At 43.0% G+C, this 19,445-nt stretch overlaps 1 protein-coding gene and 1 long non-coding RNA gene across 5 annotated transcripts in view; one reads left to right on the forward strand and one right to left on the reverse strand.

The window, feature by feature from the left end:
• Positions 1-3,597, reverse strand: part of CDK13 (cyclin dependent kinase 13) — a 112,188-nt gene extending 108,591 nt beyond the window's left edge. Inside the window, exon 1 of one of the 2 annotated variants that reach the window (XM_029233717.1) lies at positions 1,753-3,122. In XM_029233717.1, coding sequence (XP_029089550.1) covers positions 1,753-2,981 — 1,229 coding nt within the window. In that variant the 5' untranslated portion in view covers positions 2,982-3,122. Of the gene's footprint in view, positions 1-1,752 lie in introns of both variants that reach the window. The other variant, XM_029233716.1, reaches the window with a different exon arrangement.
• A 156-nt stretch (positions 3,598-3,753) lies between these two features.
• Positions 3,754-19,445, forward strand: part of LOC114901418 — a 64,357-nt gene continuing 48,665 nt past the window's right edge. For 2 of the 3 annotated variants that reach the window (XR_003795112.1, XR_003795114.1), the window contains exon 1: positions 7,198-8,829. This is a non-coding gene — a long non-coding RNA (uncharacterized LOC114901418). Of the gene's footprint in view, positions 4,792-4,881; positions 5,591-7,197; positions 8,830-13,352; positions 14,444-19,445 lie in introns of those variants that run through there. The other variant, XR_003795113.1, reaches the window with a different exon arrangement.

The following is a 19,445-nucleotide window of genomic DNA, read 5'->3' on the forward strand; positions in this document are numbered from 1 at the left end:
GTACCTGGCATATAATATGTGCTCAATAAATATTTGCTAAATACAAGTAATCCCAAATGCACATACCACTGCTCTGAAATAAATATAAAATATACAGCACTATCAGATAATAAAGGACCTCACTGAAGTATCCAGCAACTAAAAGGCCTGATAAACAAAAAATCCATTCCTAAGATTGCATCATACACTTAAAATTGCTATCTAAAGCACTGAAACTTTGACCTACTCCGTCAAAAACAAATTCATCTGCAAAAAATGCAAGCCTTTTGGCAAACCTATTTTAATTAAACTAAAATATAAACTCGTACAAGACACAGAAGCTAGATATAGTGAAATGAGTTTTCAATGTTGATAGTCTTTGCTTAAGGCATCAACTAGCATTGAAAGTGTGCTTGAACCCTGCAAGAATGAAGAGATTTATACAGCTGGTTTGGTTTAAAGACAAACACACACAAATCTCCATTCGCATCACATCTTTACACTTACTAGGCTGACGCTTCAAAGAGATCTAATTTTACTGGTACACATGTTGTATTGAGATTCAACATAACCGTGCTTAGAGGTACTCAGCAGCTGCTTGGCATTACTGAAAAGTAAAACCAATAGGAAAAAACAACGGCTGCAAACAATTCGTAATACCCTAAACTATAAGGCCTAGAATTTCTAGACATCTAAAAGAATTTAAGAACCTGTAATATCCTCAGAAGTTACTTTTAATTCATTTTGCTTAACAGATAAATATATATCAATGCACACACCATTTTTGGAGAACAGCATTATATAACAGGCAAGGCATTAACAGCTATATTAAAGAATTACTCCAATTTCACTAAAGTATACCTTTCAAAGATATCTGAACAAAGATCCTGACACTTAAAGGTCTATTAACTTTAAAGTAAGTGTAAACAGTAATTTAAAGTACTAGCAGATAGTGTGATAGTTTAAGAAACGTCCAGTACTAAGCCATTCACTCGGTGGCTACACTGGATTACACCAACTAGCTTATGTTTATATTACATTATTAGCAACTGGGTGTCACCACAAACCAACACAGAAACCACAATCTCATTATTTTTTCCTACTTTTTAAAATCATGACTTTGGAAGATCAGGTAAAAAAAAAAAACTATTCCACACAAGAATACCATAAAATGAGTATCTTCTTTATCTTACGAATTAAGAACCGTAAGCTTTTTCACATATGGAAAGAATGAACTTGACAGAAAGGCTGCTTTTCCCACCGCTGTACTAATCATATGAAACATTTGCAACCCACATCTAACTCTGACATCAGCACCTGGCGCCGATTCTCCTTTACAAATGCTTACTCCCTAAGCTGCAATCCACTCCTAAGTCTCCAGCAACGAAACCTCTTCGGAGGGCTTTCAAAACTGTGACAAATCACCCTCCAGGCTGACCCAAAGCAACTGCGCTGGAAAAGCAAAGAGCAGTTTAGAGAAACCCGTTTAAATGGATTAACGCAACTCCTTTAAAACGGTGAACCCTTCCTCAGAACCCTTCCCCGCCAGAGCGAGGAGAAACTCTGCCGGACCTGTTGCTTTGTCCCCTCCGAAGCCCCCACAAGGTGCTCGGGGCGCGCGAAAACGCCCCTCCCCACCGGAAGCCCCGTGCCAGGTGAGGTTTTCTCGCCTCGCCGGCCGACTGGAATGCTGCAGCGCCCCATAGCCTCTTGCCCTGCCTCCGGGGCTCTGGCCGGCCCAGCCCGAGACAGACCCCGGGACGCCAGACTCACCTGATCACAGGGCTGTAGGGGCTCCGGGAGCGGCGCCAGCTGCTGCTGCTGTACGGGCTGGGGGACACGTCGCCGCCCCGCTCGTAGGAGCTGTGGCGGCTGTAGCTGGGGGAGCGGCGGCGGCTGTAGGGGCTCGGGGAGCGGGCCAGACGCCGCGAGTAGGGGCTGCTGCCGCCTCCCGCCGGGCTGGGGGACTTGCGGCTCCGCAGGCTCTGCGAGGCCCTGTGGGACACCGGGCTGTCGTCCCGGCCTCCCAGCGGGCTCAGGGACCGCTGCCGCCGCCTGTAGGCCTTGGGCTCGGTCTTGTCCTCCCGGTAGGCCTTGGGCGGCTCCTTGTAGGCCGACGGCGGCTCCTTGGACGACTTAGTCCGGCTCCGGTGGGCCTTCGGGTCTCGGTCCTTGCGGCTGCTACTGCTGCTGGACGTGGCCGAGGCGCTTTTCCGGCGGCCGCCGCTGCTGCTGCTGCTGCCACTTTTGGCGGCCTCCACCCGCTCCTCGCCGCCGTGGCCGTGGCGGCTGCGGGACTTGGAGGCCTCGCCGCCGCCGCCGCCGCCGCCGCCGCGCTGCCCGTCCCGCCTCCGGTGCTCGCGGTGGCGGTCTTTGCTGCGGCCGCTGCTGCTGCGGCGGTCCCGGCGGGGCCTGCGCTCCGACCCCTCCCCGCGCCGCTGGGTGCCGGAGGAGGAGGCCGGACTCCCGCCGCTGCCCCCCGTTCCCCCGGCAGCCGTCGCCGCCGTTGCCGCGCTGACCCCCCCCAGCAGCAGCCCCTGCTCGGACTGGGAGCTTACATCCTCGTACTCCACCAGCGGGGTCACACCCCCGCCGCTACTAGCACCGCCACCGCCGTCCTGCTGCGGCTGGGGCAGCGAGAAGACCCGACGCTTCTCCGCCTCCTGCCCGGCGCGGGGCCCGCGGCGCCGCTTCTGCCGCCCTCCTGCGCGCCTCTTGCCTCTCGCCAGCCGCTTGACCTCCAGAGGGGGGCCCGGGCTGAAGCAAGAGGAGGAGGCCGCGGCGGCGGCGGCTGCGGCGGCGGCCGTGCCGGGAGCAGCCAGGAAGAGCAGAGGCGGCGGGGGCGGCGGCGGTTGCAGGAGCTGCGGCTGCAGGAGCGGCAACAGCAGCGGCGGCTGCTGAGGGGACAGGAATCGCCTCCGCTTGCGGCGTTCCTCCAACTTCTTCTCCGCCCAGCTCAAGCCCCCGCCTCCCCCCAGCGCCGTGTCCGAGCTACTCGGCATCGCCTAGAGCCCGCCGCAGAGCGCGGCGCGGGTGCGGCCTCCTCCCGGGTCAGATCCTGGCCATCTCCCCCGCCGGAAACGGGAACGGCGGCGGCGGTGGCGGAGGGACACCGAGCACCAGGGCCGGCCGGGAGACGCGCCACGATAATCCGGGTCGGGACTCGGGTCCCTGGGTTCCAGATCACAGTGGGGTACGCAGCGGCCTCCGGGCCCGAGGGAAGCAGGGAATCCGGGCGGAGGAGCTCCCGATCGTGCTCGTCTTCCTAGCCTCGGCAGCAAAAACACCAGATGCGCCGGGCGCTGACCTGCGGGGGAGTCCGGAGTCCTCCAAGTGCCCCCGGGGGTGGGGGAGAACGACCTCGGCCGCGCTCTCGGCTCGGGCAGCGCAACGCGGAAGTACCACCTTCGTCTCCGCTTCACTCCATCGGGCCCTGACGTTGGGTGCGAGTTCAGGGGAGGGGAGTGGGCGAGACAACAACACGCCTCCGCCGCCTCCTTCTCCTCGTCGACGTTGTCCTTCTGTGGTGGCGGCGACACACGGCGGGCGCCTCAGAAGTGGCCTGGGCCTGACAACAACTCCCGGCCTAAGGCCTCGCGCACTCTGCGGCCCGCAGGGACGGGCGGCGGGGCGGGGCGAGGCGGGGGCGACCGGGCTGCGGCTCACGGTTGGGGCAGCGAGTGTGCGGGTCTGGGCGGGGGGCTGTTTCCGGGGAGATGGGGGCGGGGGGGGCGTTTCTGAGTCTGTGGGGGTGGGTATGGGCCCTGACTTTCTTCTTCCTTCGGCGCGGCGAGCAGAGGTGGCGGCGCTGCCCCTTTCCTCCGCTCCCCCCCCCCGCCTCCACGAGGAGGCTCCTGGTGTGCGCGGCTGGCCCGCCTCGCTCCTCCCCTTCCCTCTCCGCTCCTCGTCAGGAGGAGGGAGGGAGATGGGACTTGCTGGTTGGGCCCTAACCTCCACAACCCCTCCTTCTAGCCTCGCTCTTTCGGCCTTTCCCCTCTTCGGCCCTGACGCAAGGCCGGGGGCGCGCACGCACGTCGCGCTCCGAGAAAGCCCAAGGTGAGTGGTGTCAGGGGCTAAAGGAGGCGGGAACAAAGTTGCCGCGCACGGGCGTGCTCGCTCCCGCCAAGCGACGGGCGTCTGGCCCGGAAGTGAGGGAACGTAGAGACGGCTCCACTTCCGATGGGGGTGGGACTCTGTGAAGAAGAGTTAAAGAAAGGAGAGGGTTCGTGCGCCGCCCACTACTGTCGCTGGAGAGTCTCGGGGTGACGGCGTGCCGGTCGTGCCTGTTGCTTGCGTCCAGCGCGCAGCACCGGCTCTGGATCTTCGCAGGCGCCGCACGGCGAGAGCAAGAATCTGGAGACTCAGGAATAATGCCATTAATGGTCTTCTGGGCTGGATAATCACCCCGTCGTCTCCTCTCAGCCAAGCCCGGACGGAGGTTGGAACAGCTGCGAAAGAGGGAGAGGGCACCCTGCAAAAGAGGGCGGAGATGGCGTTAGCTTAAACTATCTCTTGTACACCCAAGTTCCAGGCCCCATCTTGACCTAAAAACACAGTTGGAAATCCCAGTCTGGCGCTTCCATTAACACTGAAGTTTAAAAAAAAAAAAGTTAATACGAGGAATAATGAAACGTCGAAAGGAACTCCGGGAAACCCCAAAATTTTTACCGGCGGCCTTGAAGTCAAAACATCTCGCTCAAATGAGAGCTGCCCTCTTGGCACTTCACCCTCTTTCACCTTAACTATCCAAACCTGTGGGGCTGCAAAGCATAACCATTCGGTGACCTCACGTCTCATTTCTTGCATTACCAGGTTAGCCTTAACTTAAATGGCTTATTGGTTTGGGTTTTTTTTTTTTTAACTTTAACTGTATTATAGGTGACTTACAATGTTGTGTTTCAGGTGTACGCGAAGTGAATCAGTTATACATCCGCATATACCCACTCTTTTTTAGATTCCTTTCCCATATAGGCCATTACAGAGTATTGAGTAGAGTTCCCTGTGCTACACAGCAGGTCCTTATTAGTGGCTTGTGGGGTTTTAATATGGTTGCAAAGAGAAGCTGAGCAGTGCATTCAATGGCTACATGTAGTCACCCGTTTTCAAGTTTATTCAGTGCATCAGTTGGTTCTTAGTTCTTAAACACTTGGTACCCATCCATCATTCATGCCTTAATAATTTTAATACACTAACACTGTATCTCAGTCTGGACTCACCTAAGCTGAAATCAGACTTCACTGAAAGAGTACAAAGGGTGTTTGCTGAAGAATAGAGGAGGAGGCAAAGGAGTAGGTAATCTTGAAGGCAGTTCATTTCCCAGGAGGATAGGCCCTGGGTGGGCCACACAGTGGGACCTACCATGCAGCCAGAAGGATGTGGTAAATGCACTGGGAAACTGAATAGAAAAGTAAGGGACAAGGTGCCTAAAAACGTTTCTCCTTGGCAGTATTGCTGCCTGAAGTTCCTACAACCTAAACCAGTTAGCGAGAGGATTTTTCCAAAAAAATACGATCAGCCTGCCCCATCATCCTACTTTGAAAAACCTGGAGTAACAGAACAAGGAGAGCAAAATGGGTTTATCTAGCAGTTCATCACATACGACCAACTCCAGGTAAGAATATCATCTTCTGTCCTATACTTGCAAAGAAAACATGTTCCAAAATAAATGGGTAGCTTCCAGTCCAGGTTGCAAACAGAAAACATATACTAAAATATTTTTAGTGGGGTTCTGCCACCCCATATGTTTCTGCAAAGAGTCTGGGGGGGTGAGATGGGGAAAAGAGGCAAAAGCGAAGCATTCTGAACTCCCCAAAGATACCTGCCCCCCATGCATTGAAGTGCTAATGATTAACAGGGTTCAAACTCCAAAAACTGAGAAAGACCTTTAAATTAGAAGCCATCTGTTTCTATAAGCTTGTCTACTTATCTTCATGTAAAGAGACTTGAAGTTGCCACTTGGGACTGTGTTTTAGTATTTTACTGTTTGTGTGTTATGATATACTGTCTACTGGTTTAAGAGAGAGAGAGAGAAGGAGGTGGTAAGTTTTTTGCTTTCTTTGTTTATCTAATGGGTCATAACATACCTAATCAGCTGTTCTTAAAGTGTGGCCTGAGACTAAATAACGCTTTTTCAATGAATCATGCAATCAAAGCTATTTTCATAGTAAGACATGATTTGTCTTTATCATTCTTATTTTTTCACAAATGCACCATGGAGTTTTCCAGAGGCAACATGACATGTGATGACGTCATTGTTCTGATGGCTAATGGAATGTGTGCTTGTGTGTTCATATGTTTTCTAGAATGTTCTAAGGTATTAAGTTTTTGAAATGTGTAAACATTTGGAATATCTGCCTAACTCAGTGACCCAATATTTTCCAACTGACTAATGGATGATGTTACAAAATCACGAGTAAAAGATTCATTCAGAGTGCAGGACAGACTGATGTTTTTTAATGTAACCATACAAAAAGTTCATAGATCTGTTCTCAGATTCCACTTTATAACTAACCTTTAAGAAGCTACTGTGGGGACTTCCCTGGTGGTGCAGTGGTTAAGAATCCTCCTGCCAATGCAGGGGACACGGGTTCGAGCCCTGCTCCGGGAAGATCCCACATGCCGCGGAGCAACTAAGCCCGTGTGCCACAACTACTGAGCCTGTGCTCTAGATCCCACGAGCCACAACTACTGAAGCCCGTGCTCCGCAACAAGAGAAGCCACCGCAATGAGAAGCTGGCCCACCACAGCGAAGAGTAGCCCCACGCCGCAGCTAGACAAAGCCCGCACGCAGCAACGAAGACCCAGTGCAGCCAGAAATAAATAAATTAAATTAATTAAGAAGCTACTGTGGAGTTTTGGTGTAGTATCAAAGAATAACCACAGTTATCTGGAAAAGCTATTAAAATACTCCCTCGCTTTTCCAACAACATGTCTTTTTCATACATTTCCACCAAAATAACATATTGCAACAAATTGCATAAAAAGGCTGATACGAGAATCAGTTTCAGTCCTACTAAACCAGTCGAAAGGAGATCTGTAGAAAGGTAAAACATTAATCCTCTAATATTTTTGTTTTGTAAAGATAGTTTCTTGCATTTAAATGTGTTAGTTGTGTTACTATATGATGAAGTTATTGTTATTTTGAATGACTTTTTTTTTCTTTTTGGTGCCATGGTGCACAGCTTGCAGGATCCTAGCTCCCAGACCAGGGATCGAACCCAGGCCCTCGGCAGTGAAAGTGCAGAGTCCTAACCACTGGACCGCCAGGGAATTCCCTAAATGAATATTTTTAAATTGTCTCCATTTTTATTTCTAATATCAACAGATATAACTCATATAAACAAAAACTCTTTTATGGTCCTCAGAAATTTTTTTAAGTGTAAAAGGATCTTCAGACCAAAACCTTTGAGAAATGCCATACAAAATCATTAAAATTCCACTGCTTCTGTTCATGCTTCTAGTGGTACAGACAGTTCACAGATAGGTCATGCACTACCATTCCAGAATCTTCCTTATAACTAGGAGTTTCTGTAGTGTCTTTCAACATTGCTTCTCCTTTAGAGAAATTGGTTGTTTGAGTTTTTATTAGGTTTTCTCAGTCTTGAAAAAGTTTAAGCTCTCCTTACTTCAGCCCACTATTCTTTATCATAAGGAAGAATATCAAGCATATTATTGTTAAAAGAGAGAAAAGCAAATCCAAAACAATGGAACTTTTCAATTTAATTATAAAAACAAGTAGTGGCCAGTATTTATGTGCACTTACTATGTGTCAGGCTCTGTGCTGAGTGCTTTATATTTATCTTCTCATTTAATCCTCTCAACAGTGCCTAAAAATAGGGCGACCATAGTCCTCAGTTTGCCTGCAGTGGTCCTGGTTTATGCCATTTGTTCAAGTATAATTATTAATAATATCCCCCTGCCAGCACATAAGTTTCCCAGTTTGGACATAAATTATCTGATCACCCTCCCTGTAAAAATTACTATCCACAGTTTACAAATTAGGAAACTGAGGCACAGAGAGATTGAGTGTCTTGCCCAAAGTACACTGGTAGTAAATGTGGGTGTGGGATCCTAACCCAGGTCTGTCTAGCTTTGTAGTTCAGCCTTTTAAAGAATTACAAACTGTTTCACAGTGATATCAATGCTCCTGAGATTTATGTTGACCCCAACTATAGTAATATATTCCAGAATAAAAGAAAGTAGAACACAGAAATTTAAGATAAAATTTTAAATTCAGTTTCAGTTGTAAAACACTGATGTGATAGACGTGCTGTTCCGACACTCATCTTTTACACAGTTCAGAGGCGCACACTTGCTATCAACAGTTTGCAGAAAACCAATGCTGCTTCTGTGTTGGGGCTTGCGGGGGAGTGCAGTTCTTGCTGGTTCAGTAAAGCTGAAGGATGCCTATTTATAAAACAGGAAAGGTGGACCAAACTGTTAGAGGCCTTCCTAATAGGGATTCTCCCTGGTTATAAGTAACAATGCAAGTTTCATTGGGTGTATAAATGTGCCTAGCTTAAAACTACATCTCCCAGCAGTCTCTGCAGATGAAGGACCTGACCATGCTATGCAGTCCTGGCCAAAGAAATGTAAGTAGAAGTTGTTGGATGAGGCTTCTGGGAATGCTTTCTTAAAATGGAAGGCCAATTTAGCTGACCTTGCCTTTTACTTTTCTTTACATCTGGAACTCAAATGCAATCCTGGAGTTTGAGCAGCCATCTTGTGACTACAAAGGAACAAGCACAAGTTAAGGGTGGCTAGGTGAAGGGAAGAGAGAAGGACCTGGCTCTCTGAGGACATTGTGGATCTACCAAATCAACCCTGGACTGAAAAAGACATATAAAACTGGTAATATGTTTAAGCCACTGGTTTTTTCCATTTTTATTATAGATAAACTAAATTCCTAACTATTGCAGTGTGACCCCATGCTCCCATCCCACTTCAGTGGTGGATATCATTAATGAGAGCATTCTTTCCTGCTCATCCTAAATATAGCCTCAGAATCTGTCTCAACATAAGTGTCTAAAACCCACACTGCAGCAGATCAGCCACACTGTCCAGCAGCTCAGGCTTGAGAAGGAGATGGTTCAGGTATGGTTCTGCAACTGTCACCAGAAGGGCAAACAATCACGCAAGTGAATATTCGCACTGAGAGGATTTTGAGGCTGTTGGGCAGTCTCCTTTCTCAGGGGAATCAGTACCCTCTCCTCTGGCCCCAGGGCCCTATTTTGTCACCCCAGGCTGTAGTGACGCTTACTTCACTGCGCTGCACTCCTCAGTCTCTTTCCATGAGAGTGAAGCCTTTCTTTCCCTCTGTGTCTGTCACCACTCTGGGCTTTCCCATGCCTTCAAACCGAGGAATGGGGGCCAAAGGAAAGGGAAGAGCTAGGGGAAAACATTGGGGTTTCTACCAGGGCTTTGGGGACTAAGTTCTTTATTCACTAAGAAAAGAATTGACAGCTGAGAAGGTGTGGGAACAGGGAGTTTGGAGGAGGTGGTTGGAGGGAGGGTGAAGTTCAGGGATGCTCCTGATTATAATCCCCATGTCATTCATCACTTTGTTCTTAAATAAAGAAGCCTGGGACATAGACACACACACAGAGCAATATATTCCAGAATAAAAGAAAATATGACACAAAATTTGCAATGAAAACTTAAGGTCAATTTCACTAGTAAAACTGAAGCGATGTGTCACTCCCATGCTCATTTTTCACACAGTTTCAGAAGCCTACTACCTCTGAGTCAGAAATGATACCAGTAATGAAATTATTTTTCAGGCTTGTCCTGGAGCAATTTTTGTCATTATTTGGGGAATTGCTTGGTCCAAAAACTCAGGGTTCACACCCTGGCACAAAACTACGTGTCTTAGTTATGTTATATTGTTATGCCTTGTTATAGAGACAAATCAATACATTGAATTATGTCAGGAATTACAGGGTACGTAATTTATTGGAATCAATATTGTGTTAATGTCTAATCTCATAAGAATATTTATGTACTCTTAGGAGATAGTTATTCAGGAATATTTGGAAGTTCGACTACAGATTACACACCATTGTAAAGCAATTATACTCCAATAAAGGTGTTAAAAACAAACAAAAAAGAAATAGACCTAAAAATGCTGAAATGATAGAATTAGTGCACCAAGACTTTAAAAACAATTATTTTAAAAAGTTTAAGGACTTAAAGGCAAGTGTGAAAATACTTAGGAAAGAATACTTAGGAAAGAAATGGATATAAGATAGAAATAAATAAAAAACTTTTCAAGCTGAAAAAAAAATACTTTAAATTTCTAATTACATCAACTAACAGATTTGATGGAGAAGGGATAAACAAGCAAACAATTCATTTATGTTGTGTTAAAAGTTCTCATTAATAAGGTCATTATAGCCTTAAAATACACTATTGGAGATATAGGTCAAAGGAAATAATTTCTACCAGAACTTTTTAACTGACAATGTGAATCTTATTTTGTGTTCAGAGCATTGCAATAAAATTATTAGAATCAGCATTTAATAATTGATTCACCCTTATATTTATGGTCAGATGATTTTTAACAAGGGTGCCAATACAATTTGATGGGGAAGAATTGTCTATTCAGCAGATGGTTATGGTGAAGGAGATTGTTGTTGATAGGTGTAAACAACAACTGCTCAGGCCCCTCCTCATTTCCATTTTCCCCATTATCACAATATAAGTAATAGCAAAGAAAAAAAAATGGTGCTAGGCCAACTCGACAGCCACATGCAAAAGAGTGAAGTTGGACCCCAACCTCATACAATATACAAAAATTAGCTCAAAATGGATCAGAGGCCTAATATAAGAGCTAAAACTATAAAACTCTGAGAAGTTAAACATAGGAATAAATATTTGCAACCTTGGGTTACACAAAACCTTCTCAGATGAGACACCAAAAGCACAAATGACAAAAGGAAAAATGATAAATTAGACTTATCAAAATTAAAAAGCTTGTGCTGCTTCAAATGACACCATCAAGAAAATGAAAAAGACAGTGCATAAATCTTTACAAATTATGTGGTGAGGGATTTGCACGTAGAATATATAAAGAACTCCCGCAACTCCACAATGGAAGGATAAATAACCCAATTTTAAAATGGTTAAAAGATCCGAATAGACATTTCTCCAAAGAAGGCATACAAATGGCCAGAAAGGAAAGATGAAAAGATGCTCAGTATTATTAACCATTAGGGAAATTCAGATAAAAACCACAATGAGATACCACTTTACACACCAGGATGGCTATAGTCAATAGACAGGTTTTGTCAGAGATGCAGAGAAAATGGAACCCTCATACATCGGTGGTGGGAATGTAAACGTGATACAACCACTTTGGAAAACAGTTTGGCAGTTCCTCAAAATGTTAGACACAGAATTACACTATGACCCAGCAAATTCAATCCTAGCTATGTACCCACAAGATATGTAACCATATCTCCATGAAAAAACTTGTACACAAATGTTAACAGCATAATTCATAATAGCCCAAAAGTGGAAACAACCCAAATGTCCATTAGCAGATGAATGGATAAACAAAATGTGACACATCCTTACAATATAGTATTTTTTTCAGCAATAAAAAAGAATGAATTTCTGATACATGCTATTGCATGGAGGACCTTTGAAAATATGCTAAGGGAAATAAGCCTTAGTTTCTGTCTTTTAATCATCCCCTAAGGTACAAAGTATACAGTATTATTCCCATTTAATAGTTGAGGAAAGTAAAGCTCAAGGAGATTGAGTTGTCCACAGCCACATAAACAATAATGTGAAACTTGAATTTTCAACCCCAAAACATACCCTAAACACAAATAAAAACACTTTTTAAAAAGTGTTTCTTGATCTATATCCACACAATCCCTTCCTTTTCCTTTATCATGTCCTTAGTGATCACATAAATGCTATCCATCTTTCCTTTTCCCTTTCTGTATTGGTGCCTGGCCTTCTTCCCAGTGTCCTGGGCATAGCTAAAAATTTCCAATGGAAATCAAGGGGTTTTAGAGCTGGAAAGAATCTTTAAATTTTAAGTTCACCCCCCCCCAAGTCACTTTATTGATGGAAACTGAGATTTACACAAATCAAATGTCCTGTCTAAGGTCCCAAAGCTATTTTGTAAAAGAAGCCTTGTTTATTTTGTCTCCCATCCTGTACTCTTTACATTTGACTCATGGTTTTCAAACTCGCTGGTGGTACTCAAAGACATTCCAAGGGGTACATAGGCTGGGAAAGTTTTGAGGAAATCCGTTTTCGAATGATCAACTTCCATACTTCTAAAATTGATCTGCCTGAGAATGTTCTTGTGGTCAAGGTATCTTGCTGGTTCTCTCTCCCACTTTATAAAACAAAGACAGAACTCTCATTCTCTAATCTTAATGGCACATTGCCCAAAAGTGTAAGAACAAAGACAAACCAAGGCACAACTGAAACATTGTGTCTGGGAAAGACTTGTTTAATCAAGACAACCTGTCTCATTGTAGCAATAAGTAATATTCCTCTCTGAACACATAGAATAGCTTTAATTTTTTTTTTTTTTTTGCCGGGCACCATGTGGCTGGTGGGATCTCAGTTCCTCCACCAGGTATTGAACCCAGGCCACAGCAGTGGAACCCCAAAATCGTAACTACTAGGCCACCAGGGAACTCCTTTAACTTTACTAATATTTAAAAATGATTAATCAAAACATGAATTATATTTGTGTTTTAATCAATTGTATATTACTGATAATTGAAATTATGACTCAATCTAGAAGAAAAATTTTAACACTCAACAGTTTTCACTTACATACTTTTTTTTCTTATGGCAGGATGTATGATAAGGTGATCAGTGAAAGACTTTAAAGCAAAAAAAGTGTGTTAGTATATTACATTAGGATAAAAATATGTGAGAGAAGTGGAATGGAAAAGAGAACAATGTAAAATTCTGGCTGTTGAAGATTAGTATAGTTTTTCCAAAAGAATGATAGTCGGTGTCAAACAGCCATCGTTTGAGTCTTTTGGATACACACAGGAGTGATATAAGAATCTTAAATGTCAACATAAAAAGGTGCAAAGGTATATATAGGCTTTTAAAATCACTTTAGGAATTATAAGCAAAAAAACCTGAAGGCCACTGTCATAGGCAGTCCTTTGCAGAATATTGATGACTCATCATAAGTCCATTGCCATTATAGAAAAAAATTCTCAACAAACCTGTCTGCTAATTTTTAGCTCAATATTATCATTTCCACACATAGAGGAAAGCACATTATCATTGTTCTTAAAAAAAAAAAAAAGATTGTTAAGGGCATGAAATAGAGATTTTTGTTCCCACTCCTAAACTTTGCGACCTTTTATTTTCTTACACAATTTCTCCAGGCACCCAGGCACCAGGCTCGTGTATACTGAGGCTTCTGCTTAAAACTCTACAGTTGCTCCCAACTGCTTCTAGGAGAAAGTGCTAACGCCAGCAGGGGGCTCACATCACTCTGCATGATCCGAGTCCCCCTCATGGCTCCAGACTGCCCTTTCTCTCTCTGCTCAAACTCTGCATTTCAGTCATCTGGAGCTTCTTTTTAGTTCTTTGAAGGTCCTGTTCGTCTCTCAACGCTGGGCCTTCACACGGGCTGCTCCCTCTGTGTGGAATACTCAACCCACCTCCTACCTCCCAACTAGGTGTAATTTTTACATATTCGAATGTCAGGTTTAGGTACCACTTGAAGCTTTCTCCGACCGCCCCCACCACTACCATCACTAAGGTTGGATTAAATGTTCCTCTTTTGTGTTCCTGATGAATAATGTCCTTCTGCATCAAGCATGTACTGCAGTCTTCTCTTTCCTTGTCTGTTTCCTCCAATAGACTGTAGGTTGCAACATGACAGAAACAGTGTCTACTCACCATCATATTAAGCCTCCCCCAATGTACGGTACCTGGTAGTTTCTGAATGACTAATGGGGGAATTAATGAATGGATTGATTTTGCTGATTCATCAATTAAAAGACTTCTGTTGAAAGTAACAGCTACTTTAACAATCTTAAAGGAATTTATTGGAAGGATATAAAGGGCTCATGAATTGACAGGAAGTTGTAATACCAGGCTGGAAAAATAGGTAAAGACCCAGGTAACTCGAGCAGCCAAGAAGCTGGAAAATGTTAGCAGCAATAGCCCAATAGCCTGGGAAGGACACAGTTACCTTTGTTGCAGGGCACTGCTGCTGTCTCTTTGGGATTCCGCCTCAACTGCCCTTGGAGATAATCTCCCCACTGCTGGGAATTAAATTTCATTGCCCCAAGGAAACCATAAACAAGACAAAAAGACAACCCTCAGAATGGGAGAAAATATTTGCAAATGAAGCAACTGACAAAGGATTAATCTCCAGAATTTACAAGCAGCTCAGTATCAAAAAAGCAAACAACCCAATCCAAAAATGGGCAGAAGACCTAGACATTTCTCCAAAGACAGTATACAGATTGCCAACAAACACATGAAAGGATGCTCAACATCACTAATTATTAGAGAAATGCAAATCAAAACTACAATGAGGTATCACCTGACACCAGTCAGAATGGCCATCATCAAAAAATCTACAAACAGTAAATGCTGGAGAGGATGTAGAGAAAAGGAACCCTCTTGCACTGTTGGTGGGAATGTAAATTGATACAGCCACTATGGAGAACAGTATGGAGGTTCCTTAAAAAACTAAAAATAGAACTACCATATGACCCAGCAATCCCACTACTGGGCATATACCCTGAGAAAACCATAACTCAAAAAGAGTCATATACCACAATGTTCATTGCAGCTCTATTTACAATAGCCAAGGTATGGAAGCAACCTGTGTCCACTGACAGATGAATGGATAAAGACGTGGCACATATATACAATGGAATATTACTCAGCCATAAAAAGAAATGAAATTGAGTTATTTGTAGTGAGGTAGAGGGACCTAGAGTCTGTCATACAGAGTGAAGTAAGTCAGAAGAAAAACAAATACCGTATGCCAACACATATACATGGAATCTTAAAAAAAAAAAAAAAAGTTCTGAAGAACCTAGGGGCAGGACAGGAATAAAGACACAGATGTAGAGAGTGGACTTGAGGACATGGTGGGGGGAAGGGTAAGCTGGGAAGAAGTGAGACAGTGGCATGGACATATATACACTACCAAATGTAAAGTAGATAGCTAGTGGGAAGCAGCCGCATAGCACAGGGAGATCAGCTCAGTGCTTTGTGACCAGCTAGAGGGGTGGGATAGGGAGGGTGGGAGGGAGACGCAAGAAGGAGGAGATACGGGGACATATGTATATGTATAGCTGATTCACTTTGTTATAAAGCAGAAACTAACACACCATTGTAAAGCAATTATACTCCAATAAAGATGTTAAAAAAAAAATTTCATTGCCCCTTTGTGTCTCTTGGTCAAGATTTAAATTTCTGGAAAAGTGATCATTGGCTAAAGATCATGTGCCGTGCCCAGGCTGCTAGAGGTGAGGGACATCAGGATAGGGCCTCTCACGCTTTCAGACTGAGAAGGACGGCATGCCTTTCACCAAGACTGTGGAGGAATTCCTCAAACAGGAAGAAGGGTTGGATACAGTGCAGCTAAGAAAGTACAGCTGTCTGCTACAGCTGTCTAGAACTAGAGCAAAATATGTGTTCCCACACAGAACAGTTTGTTTTGGTGCCATGTGAGTATTTAGGGCCTCTAGAATGGCTTAAAAAATAATAAAAACACATGAATTGAGTGTGATGTTTTTAGAGAAACATAATCTTCATTCTGTAGTCAAATGGAATATTCAGTAATTCAGATATGGTTATGCTAGAAGTTTTACTTAATGAAGTGCTCAGTTAAGGACAGAAAGAGAAATTACAAAGTAGACATTTAAAACATCAAATGAAAAGAACTTAAAATACTTCTAGTTACATTACACAGAAGTTATGTGGGACTCCAATCTCAATTATAGCACACAATTCTACCTTCCTGTGGAAATAGCCATCAAACTAGAAATCCAAAAGACTGAAAATCACTCAACAAATTTGTAAATGCCTATATGAGTTTTGAGGAAACCTTGTGGTAATTAATGTTTATTGAAAACCCAATAGGAATTTGGAGTCATATAAACAAGATGAAGGGTTTTTCTTACTTATGGAAGAAATGAGCCATCTAAGAAAAAAAGTCCAGTGTAAACCTGAAGAACCAGGGGTGAAAAAGTATGCATCCGCACAAAACCCTGCACATCAATGTTTATAGCAGCTTTATTCATAATTCTCAAAATTTGGAAGCAACCAAGATACTCTTCAATAAGTGATTGGATAAACAGACTGGTACATTCAGACAATGGAATATTACTTGGCATAAAAAGAAGTGAGTTACCAAGTCACAGAAAAACATGAGGAAAATTAGGTACATTTTGCGAAGTGAAAGAAGCCAGTTCGAAAAGGCTACATACTTATGATTTCAACTATATGACATTCTGGAAAAGGCAAAACTAGAAATAGTAAAAAGATTAGGGGTTCGGGGCAAGGACGGGATTAATAGATGGAGCAAAAGATACTTTTAAAGAAGTGAAATTTGTTTTGCATGATATTGTAAAGGTGGATACATGTCATTATACATTTGTCAAAATCCATAGAATGTACAACACAAAGAATAAACCCTAATATAAACTTTAGTTGGATTTTAGTTAATAAAAATGTATCAGTATTGGCTCATTAATTGTAACAAATGTACTGTGCTAATGCAAGACGTTAATAGAAGAAACGGAGTGGGGTGTATACGGGAACTTTCAGCTCAATTTTTAATACAATGGCTTTTTATAAAAAAAAGTATATTAATTTTTTTAAAGAGAGAATCATGTATCAATACAATTGTAATTTTTAAGTAGTATATACTTCTTAGTTACCTTTGTCGTAGTATCCATCATACTAATAAAGAATGACTGGCATTTTCTTCACAATTAGCAGGTAAAACGCTCGCTGAGGAATAAAATGAAGTAGATGGACATAAATACACAAGTAAGCATTTACTGACTATATTAGTCAGCCTCCAAGATGATCCCCAGTGATCCTCATTTCCTTTTTATTGTTGTTTTAAGCCACTAAATTGTGTGGTATTTGTTATGCAGTAATAGACAACGAATACACTTTCAACTGGGATTAAATCAATGGATGCACATCAAGAAGTAAAAACCTTGAGAACAAATTAACAATTTTGGATTTGCAGAACTTTGGAGCGGTTCTGGACTTGGGTATAGGAAGTATTACAGAAGGAAGGAAAGAGAATTGGGGCAGAATCCGAATGATTTCAAGGTCTATAGGGAGCAAACCAACCCCACCCGTTCCGTGAAACATAGAATTGTTGGCAGCCAGGTGGTTACACCTGGGTGGGCAGTGGTGGAGTTTAGGGAGGGCAGGAGAATTCCTTTGTAAAGAACTGCCTAGAGAGAACTGGGGGTGCTAGGAAGGACTTGGTATAGCGGAGAAGATCTCTCCACTCTGGCATGAGAGAAGCTTCCTGCGTAAAGGGCAGCCCTTGACCTATATAGTCTCAATAAAGGCCTATGAATTGCGAATCTCTTCTCTGCACGAATCATCCAGTCAGTCTTGCCATCGCTTCCTTTTTTTAAAAAAATGCAACTTAATTGATGTATAATTCATGTATAATATAGTGACAAATATATAAGTCATATAAACACCACACAAAGTAAAACAAAAAAGTTTTTCACAAAAACAAAAAGTTTCCTCCTACCTCTTTGAAATCAATCCCTACCACCACTGGTCCCAGGCAACTAACTATAGATTAATTTTCATGTTCTAGAATTTCTGATGAAATGAGTCATAGAGTATGTGGTTCTGGCTTCTCTTGCTTAGCATAAAGTTTTTGAGATTCATCAAGTTGTAGTCTGTATCAGTAATTCAGTTCATTTTCTTGCTGAGTAGTACTCCATTTTATGGATATACCACATGGTTTATCCATTCACCTCTGGTTGGACATTCGGGTTGTTTCCAGTTTGGGACTATTATGAATAAGACTGCTATGAAGTTCATGTATCCACCACTGGAGTATCATATAAAATAGTTTCGCTGCCCTAAAAATATCCCGTGATCTTTTGAACATTGCTACAGTTTTACTTTTCCAGAATGTAATTGTAATTGTACAGTATTTAGTCTTTTCAGACAGGCATCTTTCACTTAACAATGTGTATTTAAGATTCATCCTCGTCTTTTTGTGGTTTGATAGCTCTTTTCTTTTTATCACTGAAAAATATTCCACTGTACAGATACACTACCATTTGGTTATCTGTTCACCTATTGAAAGATGTCTTGGTTGTTCTGAGTTTTGCGTGATTATGAACAAAGCTGACGATATAACCATTTGTATGCAGGTTTCTGGGTAGACATAAAATTTCAAATCAGTTGGGTAAATACTTAGGAGTGCCACTGCTGAATCATATGGTAAGATTATGTTTAGACTGTTTTTAACTTTGTAAGAAGCTGCCAAATTGTACCATTTTCCATTCCCATCAGTAGTGAATGAGAGTTCCTGTTGTCTACATCCTCACCAGCAACAGGTGTTGGCAACTTTTTCTGGATTTTCGTAATTCTAATAGGTATGTAGTAGTATCTCGTTGTTTTCATTTGAAGTTCCCTAGTGACAAATGCTATATATTTTTTAATTTTTTATTTATTTTATTTATTTATTTTTGGCTGTGTTCGGTCTTTGTTGCCGCACATGGGCTTTCTCTAGTTGTGGCAAGCAGGGGCTACTCTTCATTTTGGTACACAGGCTTCTCACTGCTCTAGGCACATGAGCTTCAGTAGTTGCAGCACGTGGGCTCAGTAGTTGTGGCGCACGGGCTTAGTTGCTCTGCGGCATGTGGGATCTTCCCAGACCAGGGCTCGAACCTGTGTCCCCTGCACTGGCAGGTGGATTCTTAATCACTACACCACCAGGGAAGCCCCAAATGCTATATTTTTTAAATATACAGATTATCCAGATAATTAGACTCTTCTCATATATCTTTTGACTACTAGTTTCTAATTTAATTCCATTATGGTCAAAGAACATGCTTGCTATGATTTCAATATGTATAAATTTATCAAAACTTGTTTTATGGTTCAATATATGGCCTATTTTAGTGATTATTCTATAGTCACTTAAAAAATGTGTACTCTTCTGTTGTTGAGGGTAGTGTTCTATAAGGGTCAACAGGATAATTTGACTTATAGGTGTTCTATATTCTCACAGATTGCTACTTAATCTGTCATTTACTGAGCTGAGTGAAATCTACTGCAATTGTGGATTTTTCACTTCTTTAATTCTATCAATTTTTGCTTCATGTATTTTGAAATGCTGTTGTTAGGTGCATACACATTGAGAAATTATATCTGCCTGATGAATTTAACCCCCTCCCCTTTTTTTCATACTGAATTTTTCTCCTGGCTAGGGATCATATTTTCACCTTCTTCGC

Source organism: Monodon monoceros, unplaced genomic scaffold, assembly GCF_005190385.1.
Source record: "Monodon monoceros isolate NGI ecotype Baffin Bay Population unplaced genomic scaffold, NGI_Narwhal_1 Super_Scaffold_2, whole genome shotgun sequence".
NCBI classification, from domain to species: domain Eukaryota; kingdom Metazoa; phylum Chordata; class Mammalia; order Artiodactyla; family Monodontidae; genus Monodon; species Monodon monoceros.